This window comes from Equus caballus, chromosome 9, assembly GCF_041296265.1.
Source record: "Equus caballus isolate H_3958 breed thoroughbred chromosome 9, TB-T2T, whole genome shotgun sequence".
Taxonomy (NCBI): Eukaryota; Metazoa; Chordata; class Mammalia; order Perissodactyla; family Equidae; genus Equus; species Equus caballus.
The window spans coordinates 16957389-16969456 of NC_091692.1; the positions used below are offsets into that span (position 1 = coordinate 16957389).

The 12068-nt window shown below is 35.7% G+C and overlaps 1 protein-coding gene across 1 annotated transcript in view; it reads right to left on the reverse strand.

Annotated features, from left to right (window-relative positions):
- The window catches only part of C9H8orf34 (chromosome 9 C8orf34 homolog), a 370388-nt gene that overhangs the window by 221576 nt on the left and 136744 nt on the right, over nucleotides 1-12068 (reverse strand). Inside the window, 1 exon segment of the mRNA XM_023648496.2 lies at nucleotides 5196-5362. Within this exon segment, the coding sequence (XP_023504264.2) occupies nucleotides 5196-5362 (167 nt within the window).

A 12068-nucleotide genomic window follows, 5' to 3' on the forward strand; every position in this document is an offset into this window, starting at 1 on the left:
ATGGTATTCGCTGAATGAAAAAATGTGTTTGAGTGGATTTTCTCAAATGTTGTCACCGTAATCTGGAGAGACAAGCACATTCAGCTTTACTCAGGCCACACTTCAATGAGAGCTCACTTGGGTTTGTGCCCACAATCATGGCACTAAAGCAAGCTGAAGTCAGAATTCAGAAATATAGGACAAAACTCTACAGCGGGGGCATTTCTTAGAACTTCTGTTATAGTGTAAAACGTGGCTTAACAGGAGGAAATATTTATTATTTAGCATGTTTAAGATATTTTCATACATCTGGGTGAGGTGCTAGTTTTTCAATTATACTAATTTAGTGAACATTTAAAAATGTACCTGCCGATTTTCTATAATGTTCGGTTAATTGTGGTCATTGGTTGCCAGTACAATCACTGGAATTTTTGAGACTATTTTACATTTAAAAATGAGAGCTACTTGGATTGACGTGATTTGGAAGATATTTTATTCAGTATGTTCTAGATTCAGAGCACTAACTTCAGTGGTGCTCAAAATTGTTATATCTTAACACTCCACAAATTTGGATAATTTAACCTCTAATATGTACCAATTCCATATTAAGTTACTTTGGTACTATGCTGAACAAATTTCTAAGCAGTATTTAAAGCAACCTTACAGCCAATGTTAAAAGATCCATAAATTTAATTTTGAAAGTCCTCAGACTTTTTAAAAGAATCTTTTCTACCAAGAATCTTCATTTTAAAGTGACAGCTTTGTTATCCTGATGCTCCCAATGATCACCACTCAAAGGACATAGAGTCTGCATGGATGTTTCCCTGTGCTTCAGACTATTCCACATACTTTAGATCATTACAATACAGGTAAATAGAAAGGTAAGTGATAGATTTTTTTAAACATTTAAGGCCCTCTCCCTTTTTTTAACATCACCAAGTGACAGCATCATTTCTCCTTAGGTAAAATGCATGTTCTTATTTTACACATATGGTGCTTTCTGCTTTAAGAAGCCTCCAACTTAAAAAAAAAAAAAAAAAAGCAGCACAACAGAACAAAGAGTGAATGTTTACTTTATAAAGGTTGGTCACAATGCAAAAACATTTCCCAAAGGATCACCTTAATGCAGTGAGTCCCTCTAGAAAATTAAGTTTATATTTTACATAATTTGGTAAGATGTGAGGGTTTTAGAAACTCAATTACTGTATTCTGTAAAGAATACCAGTAGAATTAAACTTGTTCCTAATTATTAAATTTAAAATAAATAAAATATATTTGCAATCACCTTTTTTGGTTTTGGTAATACAACTTTAGTTTTAATTTTTATATGATTATGAGCTAAAACCAGAAAGTACAAAGCATGACTAATGCTGTTTTTCTTTTTTAGCATCTCTGGAATGTGATTTTTAGGTATTTGCTTCATTATCAATTTTGAGAAAGCCTAAACAAACTTTTTCAAGTAATATTCCATACTAAAATGCGTAAGAAAAGTAGTTGTGCCTTTCAAGTAAATCTGATGATATTTTAAAATGAGTATAAATTATATAGACAAAAATCAGACTCATAATTGCAATTAGCATTTCATCAAGAATAAGATGAAAAATGCACATAAAGTAATGAAAATGGACTCATATTTACAAGCTGAAATATCTTGTAAACTAATGAAGTTCCTTAAACTCCATGAAAGTTAACAGAGTGAAATACACAGGGATTTTCATAAATCTCTTGTTGCACTATTATAATTTGTCTTTCCACTTTTGAAAAATTATTGATTTTAATCACTTTAAAAATATGTAAAGATTCTTTATAATGTTTTATTCATTGTGGTGATTAATTTCCAGCATAATTACTAAAATATTTGTGAATAGCTTATATTTGAAGTTGAGAACTACTTAGTTTGAGGTGACTTGGCAGATATTTTATTCAATACCTTCTATAATCAGGGCACCAACAATTTCAGAGGTGCTTAAAATGGTTATATTTAAAATTACACAAATTTGGATATTTTATTTTCTGGTATATATTAATTCCATATTAAACTACTTTTGTACCATGAAGTTATAAGTAGTATTTATAGCAATCTTACAGAAAACATTTAATCTACTTAAAAAGTCAGAAACGCCTCACTATAATATTTTCACATGCCCAAAACACTGAGAAAAGAAATCCACAAATATACAACTCAACAACTGTGAAGAATTAGTATTAATTAAATATTAGTATGTCTTAACAATGCTAGATTCCTTAACAAACAAAACAAGGGTCAATAGTTTTACTAACTTCTAGCTCAATTAAAAGACTCCATTTTTCCCTTCAAATCAACTGATTTTACTAAGGAATAACCTTTTATTATATTAACATACTTTTTACTTTTTTATCACTTCACAAATGTACAGACTGCTTCCCCTGGATAATAAATAAATTTTTCAGTCAGTTATACTTGGTATAGATAACAATCACAAGATAAACGCTTAAAATATACAAGCTACAGCAAACTCATTCTATACAATGTTGTATATTTAAAAAGATATTTTAAATACCAGATATCTCTGTTGCATTTTACAATGATTCTATGTACTAAAACTTGATTTCAAATAAATTTTCGAGAACTTAGCATTAGTATTTTCCTCAAATATGTATAATCACATATGTTTCTCTGGAATCAGAGTTTCAAAAATATTGTCTTAAATTTTTTTTAATAACACAAAAATAATGTAAATCTAATATTAAAAGAACGAGGAAGGTAGATAGTATATAGTTTCTAAATCGATTTTGGAGTATTGCATCAATTGGTGTAGGCCTTGAAATCTAATGGAATCCAATGGAATATTAACAGAGACACACACGGCTACTGAAGATGTCAGGTCTTAAAATTGAACATCTTAACAACCACTTTATTTTATACCCATATTCACTCATTACTACATCATGACGGAAAAATTCTTAACTCCTCTATTAACTGAAATTAAGCATGTACATGTTTGATTGCATATCAGAGATGAGCCATCACCCAGATGAGACCCAGCACTGGTACATCACTAGTTGCCTGTGCTGACATAGTTGGAATTACATGGAGAAAGTCCAAACTTCCAACTATCTGTGATTTTTAAATTTGCTCAGACCAAAGGCTAAAATATCTAAATGAAAAAAAACATAATAAGGACCAGCTATTAATTGCTCACATTAGATAGTCTCCAAAACCCAATCCTCTGGTCTTCAGCTTGGGAGACCAGAGACTTCAGAACAGAGGAGCTAAGATGTAGGGGTTACCAGCGCTGAGTGGACACCTGTGTGTCCTTAAAGAATCCCTTGCTATCACTGAAGTTAAATGAGTTCCCCCACTCTGACTGGATGTTTCTGAGGCTATCAGGAACCCCAAATGGTGTATGCCTGGATTTCTTCCAAAGACTCTCTTTGCAAAATAGAGTCTAATTGCCTTCATATGATATCAGCTGACTATGAGCTGTCATTTAAAGGAAAGGAGAGAGAGAGAAAGATAACAGGACAACCCAATGTCAACGTACCAAAACGACAACATTGATGTCATTTGGGCAACAGCCTGCCCCTTCCATTGGCAGCTGCTGTTCAAGATTTGCCCGCTTCACTGTTACTGACCAAAGCAGGGCAACAATTTACAGGTACAGTCATGGAGCACAATTGCAGAAGAGTCCATTCCTATGAGAGCAAACCTACAGGGGTAATGACCCCACTCCATCTGCTGAAGTTGTACCCACTTGTCCTCTGGGGCTCACCAGAGGAATCAGCTTCTCTAGGCCACATTCCCTGATCACCGTACCCTACTTCTGCATTAGGTGTTATCATATATACGGCTGCATGCTTAATCAAATTGGCACCTGTAGCAAAAACTATTAGAGTGATGTATTTTCATTTTTATCTTGAACACGAGACTGTAAAGTTCCTGCAAACAGAAACCATGATTATTTTATTTTTACGTCCCCAGGACCAAGCCCAGAGCTCAGCACATAGTAAATGCTCAGTAAATGTTGGCTGAATGGAAGTTGAATCCACCACCACATCTGGCACATCAGCCACATTAATGATTTGGAGGTAGGGAGAGAAGATTCCTTAAAAAATACTCAGACTTAATTGTTCTTAAAAGACGAACAGCATGAAGTGAAATTGCCATGACACAGTCTTCTCAATGCTGGAATGAATGCAGTTATTATCACATCAGAAAACATCAGTGAACCTGCCATCACTGATCTTTGTAGGCCTATGCATGAAGACCAATATAATTTATTATAATGATCGTATTTTATTGCCATAAACCCTTAAAGCCCAGGAAGCTGATTTAAGGGAAAAAAAAAGAATAAAAAAAAAAGTCTGTATATTTCTGGGACTCCTTTTCTTATAGGTTAAACTCATTTGAAACTTTCAAATGATAACATTATTTATTCACTTTCTAATATTTTGTTACAAAGTATTTGAAAATTGCCTAATTATTTAGAATAGAATAAGTGACATGACTGAATTAAAAACACATTGTTTATATGTGGATCACTCTCTCTGATAAAATTTCATTTCCCCTTTTTTTGAAAAAATGGTTTCCCAAAGGGAAGTTAAAAAAACTACTATGCAGAGATTTCTGATGAAACAAAGACAAATTTCCTTCATTAAAAGATATATAAGGATTTCCTACATATACAACATTAATAAGGTTTTCATGAAAGTGATGGGCCTATTAAAATACTGAAATCTCTGCAAATTTTCCTGTCATTTATGGAAGACATAAAACATTAATACACTATTTGCTCCTTTAAATTTTACTCTACTTTTCTAAAACATCCTTGAAACAACAGGGGGACATCTTGCAATGAGGGCTGAAGTTCGTACTTTGGATACATATTTTATAGACAAAAGATGTGATCAAGGCAATCATAATCAGAGAATAAAGCAGACAGACTTGAATTTTTATCACAATGGCACACAGAATAAAGCTTGATTAAATAGTCAGAAGGTAGAGTGCTGTGTATACAAAGCACAAAATACAGTCTCATAAATACTTCACATGCTTAGGTGATTTCAACTCAGTTCTTACATGCAACTTCATGAAAGTCTAATGTAAATAAAAGTACCTGTTAAAGGGTTTCTTTCCCCTAAGACAAAACTCTTCAAAACTTTTAAAATCTCTTAATCACTCCACATTTTTACAAAGCCAGAGAAGAAATAAAGAAATTATTAATTTTTAAAATTACCCAGCAATTCCATTGCATCATCTTCATTATCAATATCTTCTTCTGTTACAGATGGGGTAGGGCTGTGGACAGACTCAAAAGAATCTTGAGAAAGCATTGCTGCCAGAAGCTTCTTATGTTGCTGTTGCTGCTGTTTTAATCCTTTAGTCTTGGGCTCCACCTTTAAGCTGAAGAAATATTTAAATGTTAATTTTCAATGATGGGGACATTACCAATTAGCCATGGTAAGTAAAGAAAATCTACAAATTTTCACTCAATTACTTTGCTATGCAAATTTATGGACAAATTAGTAAAATTTTCCCCAAGGATAATGGATATATAGACTGTCTTTTTTCTTAGACATCTTCAGGTACCTCATTAACAATTTCTGAGGTGGGTACAGGTGAGGAATACGGAAAACTGAAACTCCTGCCCCATTTAAGGGGGTAGATACAAATCACCTCCTTCCAATTGTTGCCAGGTGGGAATTAAAGCCCACTGTTCATGGATTTCCTGATTTTTTTTTTAAAGAGGAGGTAGAAAGTCCAGATTATTGTATGAAATTCCCTGATTTACAAAACATATGCATGCCAAGCAAAACACATGTAACAGGATAACTATTTTAACATAATATAATAAGATTTTATTTATTTATTTATTTATTTAGTGAGGAAGATTGGCCTTGAGCTAACATCTGTGCCAGTCTTCCCCTATTTTGTATGTGGGACGCCTCCACAGCATGGCATGATCAGCAGTGAATAGGTGCTGCATAGGTCTGTGCCTGGATCCAAACCTGCAGACCCTGGGCTGCTGAAGCAGAGTGCACGAAAACTTTAATTTCTATAATTGAAATAACTTTCCTCACTGGTCCTATCATGCTGCTTAGCTCTGAGGGTAGGAGTGGGTAGGAGGAGAGATGGAACCAGAATTGGCAAGTAAATGTCTCTCAGTTTCTTCCAGTCTAAAAAGAGTCTTTGTACATTTGGAGAGGTTTCATGGTGATAAAGCCAGCCTCCTTTGGGTAAATTCTCAGTCCTTCATTGGTCTCTCTCCTAACTTCCCAAGACAGTGTCTGACTGGACAACTTAGCCAATACTGGCCAAGTCCATGTGGCAACCATATATAGTTCTAAAAATTGTCCCCAAGTTCTTCTCTATAATTCAGTTTCTTTCCATCTTATTGCCCCAAGGAAGGAAATGGCAAATGTCACCTCATGAAGGAAAAAGTCATGATATATAGAGGAAGTCTCTCTCAGGCAGGATGGATAGAGAACCTCTTCTAAAGGTACTCAGAGGGAAGGCCCAGAGGAGAAGGTTCATGAGCAAGAGAGGAGGTTACATGTATTGTCCCCACCCCCACGAGGCCAAAACGCAGAGGAGGCTTGGTAAAAAAAGAACCAGATGAAGTTCACAGCACAGATCAGAACATTTCGAGCTTTCTTAATGAAGTACCAGGCTCAACACTGTCTAAGAGGAGGTTAGAAAGGGCAAAATGACATTGTATGTCACCAGTGAACAAAGGTCAACAGCTCCACCTCACTGTTCACCTCAAAGTTAGGGTGGATTATGATAGAGAAGATCAGGGGAAAGTGGGGTGGAAAAAAGTCTAAATGCTAGTTAATAAATGTAGAAGGAATGATAGACTCAGAATATCACCATTTTGCAACTACCAATATAGCAACTGTTCAGGCAAAGGTCATCAATGGGACGGGTGCTAACACCCTTTGTTGAAAGACTGTTGGGGAGAAGGACTGTCAAAAATCTCAAGGTATTTTCCGACAGATTACTTTTGTTTTTAATTGAAATTTTTTTGATGCTTTGAAATAATTATAGATTTACATGCAGTTGTAGGATATGATACAGAGAGATCCTGTGCACCCTTTATATAGTTTCTGTCAGTGGTAACATCTTATAAAACTGTAGTACAATATCACAACTGGGATATTGACAAGGATACAATTCCCCAATCTTATTCAGACTTCCCATTTTAATTGTACTCATTTGTGTGTGTATGCTGGTGGTGTGTATTTAGTTCTAGACAATTGAAGCACTTGTGTAGGTTTGTATATTATGTATCCACTACCACAGTCAAGGTAAAGACCAGGTCAAGCACCACAAGGTCCCTCGAATTGCCCTTTTCTAACCACTTACAACTTTCTTCTATAGCCCTCCTTTCTCCATCCCTAATGCCTGGTAACCACTAGTCTGTTCTCCATTCCTATAATTTTTTCACTTCAAGAATGTTATATAAATGGAATCACACAGCATGTAACCTTTTAAGATTGGCTTTTTTCACGCAGTATAATTCCATGGAGATTCATTCATGCTGTTGCATGTATCAATAGTCCATTCCTTTTCTGTGCTGTGTAGTATTCCACGGTATGAATATACTTCAGTTTATACAACCATTCACACGTTGAAGGACACCTGGACTGTTGTAAGCTTTTCAGCTATTATGATAGAGCTGCTATGAACATTCATGTGTATGTTTTTGTGTGAACATAAGTTTCCATTTCTCTGAGATAAATGCCCAAGAATGCAATTCCTGAGTCATATGGTAGCTGCATGTTTAGCTTTATATGAAACTCCCAAACTGTTTTCCAGCATGACAATGACATTTTACATTTCTGAAAGGGTTATCAGTTGAGAATAAAGATAGGGGAGAAGTGTTTGAGGTTTGAGGAGACAGGAAGAGGCATGAAATCATCATTGAGGAGAGTGGACATATGAATGGACCAGGCAAATGCAGTAGTATCTTTGGGCAGTACCAATGACCTCCTGGAGTTTGGTGGTCATGAATTCAGGGACATCGACCAGCATGGCCTTGTGTTCTTCCCCAGCCTGTGCTGGTTCAGCCAGAGAACAGGCAAAGAGATGAATTTAAAGAGGGTAGAGTTTTACCAGGAGAGGAAAACTAAGGAAAAGAGAAGGATAGATTCCAATGATGGGCCAAGGATAAAAGCTGGATAAAGAGAAAAATGAGGAACAAGGTGAATGGGGGCAAGGAAAATTTGGGAGAACCAGTGTATTTTGGGTCCCAGTTAAAGTTGGGTACCAGAAGAAATGACCTAGAAAGATGGGAGGTGGTAGTCAGGGAGGGAAGTACCTGAAACTGACATTACGGATTTGCAGTTAACGCTAATGAGAAAGCCTAGCATATGACAGAGGGAATGAGTGGCTGAGGTAGGATGGAATTCAAGATGAGTGGTAAAGGGTACATAAAAGAAGGAGAGGCTAGCTCTGGGGAAGAATCACCAATGTTTATACAGATTTCACTAAGACAGGAAGGGTGTTGGGGAAAGTGAGAGCAAGCCAGAAGCTTGCAGATTCAGAGAAAGAGGAGTGACCTGGGAACTGGGAAATTACTGCTACAAGGAGAGGTGGAAGATTACCACGGTGTGAAAATGCAAGATTTAGAACTGGGGATTTTTTTAGGGAGAAGGGAGATGCAAGGTACACCTCTGTCTTCTTCAGCCCCACAGCCAGTGGACTGCAGAAGTGAAAATTGCACCATCAGACAAGAAAATAGCACCCTGCTACAGGAAAAAAGGGATCTTAATGCAGACAAGCAGTGAGTGAGATGGGGAGAGGGGGGTTTGAGGTCTTTCTAAGAGCACTAGGGTTCTGGACTCCCTCTTATCCAGATTTTGAATGTAAATCTTAATGACAATGGGATTCTTAGAATTCCTCCCTGAAGAAAGACTGCACAGCAAAGCATTTAAGCACACAGAATTTGGCGCGAGAGAGCCTGGTTCCGCCACTTACTAGCTATCCAATCTAAGCCCAGAGATGTAACCACTCTGGGACTTAGTTTCCTTATTCCTAAAATAAGGATAATAATAATGTTTTCATGAGGAGCAAATGGGTTAAGATATGTAAAGTACATACAGCAGTCACTAAGTGGTAATTAATATGGTTATGTGTTCAAACAACACAATGGGAAGCATCCTAGATATTTAACATGTCTTTTCTTGAGCAGTAACATCCCACATCCCACATAGAAAGGGAATCAAAAGGAGGCCTTATGAAAAAGAATAGCTGTTAACATTTCAGAGCAGTGTTAATACACCCTAGGACTCCATTTCACTTTGATTTAAAAGGGTAAGTTCTAAACCAGGATCAGATGGAAAGGGACAGTTTAAAATGGCCAAACCACCCCACCTCCGGCAATGGGCCTGCCTCTCCAAGTGGAGCCCTCTCCTCCCTTTGGATAGCCTGAATTGTAATCATCCTTTGCTCTCTCCCTCCTGACCCCACTCTTCCCCGGTGTCTAACCTTGCTCCATTTTGTTTCACACTCTGTTTCTAAACACAGGTTGGCAAGTTTTATCCGACCCCAGGTGCTCTCTTTGGTGGAACACTGGATGATTCCCCTCTTGACCTATCTCCTAAGCTTGTTCGATTCCCCGTCACAGCCTAGTAGACAGAATCTATGCCCTTTCTCTTGACGCCAGTCAGAAATCAAAGAGTTCTCCAAGCATTAAGGCCCAGGTGATTGAAGAGATCATAAAAAGTTTACACTTAATTGTTGCATTTTGATTTATGCATAAGAGCTCTGTCTTTTTTTTACATGTCTAAATGTGATATTGTTATAATTAATTTAGCAGACATTTATTAAGCGTTTGCTTATAAACCAGGCATTGTGAGCACTGAGCCATAGAAATAAGACGTTTCCTTGTCCTGCTCCTCACTTTAAAGCAAGTACTTTGAATCCAAGAAGTTTTTTTCCATATTAGTCTCACCTAGTACCTAGCACATTATCTTCTGTTGATGCTCAATAAATATTTAATAAATTCACTTGTTCTTTTTGAACTTTTTTTTAGACTAAGTAAAATAAAAATTAATTTAAGCCGATGTATATGAGTCTTTCAACCTGAGAGAGATGAAAATCCAGGGAAACAGAAAGACTGGTAGTGAAATAGAAGAAGGGAAAACACGTAGAACAGAATGTGGAAGATGAGGAGCCAATGGCAGATTAGAAACGCATAACTCCTGTTCGTCAGCCAACAATGACCAAGACCATTTCGTGAAGGTTGAAGCAAGCGTTTTCTTTAGTCTCATTAAAATTCATGGTTTAGTCATAAAGATACTGCTGGGCTACGAGACCTGGACCTCATTAAGTCCAAAATGTTGTCTGTCTAGTAAGATTCCATCTATGAGTCTATGAGTCCCATGACTGGTAATATGTTTCATAACATAATTATTTGAATTATAATATGTATTTCTGAAATAAATAAATGAATGAATTCCTAAATAAAAGAGAAGAAAAAAATTGTGAACATATCAAAATGACCTCATGAACATTAGGAAATAAATGTTTGATTTAGTTACATATTTTTTTGGCTTTAAAGATAAATTATGAGTGATAAGGTATACTTTTTGTATGCTTTAGATATTTTTAAGGCTTCTGTTCGTTGATTCCTTTCGCAGATTCATTTTTGATTAATCAACATTCTTTATGCATAAAACTTGCATGTTAGAATAATCCTAAATGACTAGTTTGATTTAGTCTCTGCCATATGTGTTATATACTTTCTACCATGTCCACAATAGCCAAAATCTGACAATATTAAGGTTATTTCTTTGTTCTTCGACTTCTTAAGTAAGAGTGCCCTTCATCCATTTTCTTCCTTCTTCCTCTGGTTTATTTCCCATCATATCACTTATCACGACTTGAATTTATGGCATATATTTGCATATTTACTTGTTTATTGTTTGTCTCTTATTACCAATAGACAGAGTTTTAAGAAGAGGGGAACATTTCCAGGCTTTGTTACCAGATGCATTAGAAGTAATTATAAGTTTTAATGAAAAGGAACACTTAATGTTTTTATTTAAATAGCTTTTATTTTAAAATTTAACAGATATTTCTAAGTTGTAAGATTTTCTATTCATTTTAGGGCACATTTATCATCTAATAACAATGCCCACTTAACATATAAAGCCAGTTCATCAGGTCTATAATATTTATGATATTATTCTTGTTTTAATAAAGTGGTTCAGCTTAGAGGAGCTTCATTAGGCTTTCAGGGCTTGATGAGCCTATTTACAAATTCACATTATGATTTAGCAAGTAATTTTAGGAAATGTATTACCCAGCTGTTGCAAAGTCTAATTAAGATGTCTTAAAATAGAACTATATAGGTTTATTAACCTCAATTTTTGTTTACATTTATATTATCAATGTGTGATTATTTTTAATAACTCTAAATGTGCAATGAACACATATGCTTTCCCACTAAATGGCTAGACAAGCCATAGAAATTGATGCCAGTTGGTAGTATCTGACAATCGCAGGAAGCCTTATAATCATTCTCCAACACATTCACCTCTCTCTTTTATGAATCCCTTTTTTTTTTCTTGCTAAGATGCTTTCATTTCTTGTTTAAACTCTCTTAATCTATAACCTCTTGGAGGATCTAAGAAAGATGTGGCAGGAAAACGTCCACAAGCACATACACAGAACATTTTGCACACAATTTCAGGAGACTCACAAATCTCTTGGGGCCATCCAGAGACCATGTAGGGGTCATGGACTCCATGTTAGTAGCCCTTGTCTTACTCTATTAGTTTCTCCATATTGTTTTCATAATTGCCTTTATTTAACTAGCATTTAACCCTGAAGGTGACAGCTATGTGTACTAAAGTTGTTAATCCTCTTCATACATTGTTGTATGTGCAGGATCATGGGAGGAAAGTTCAAGTACGGTATACTATTAAAGAAAAAAGGTTCCAGCAAAGGTGGCAAATAACAGGGAATTGTGAGGATTATAGTCCTAGTTACACCATGATGTTTAATTCGAATGATACATCAGGAACCTACATTTATTCTTAGAAGTTTCTTACATAATTTTTTCCTTAAAAGTATTAAAAATAAATTGCTTTAAATATATTTT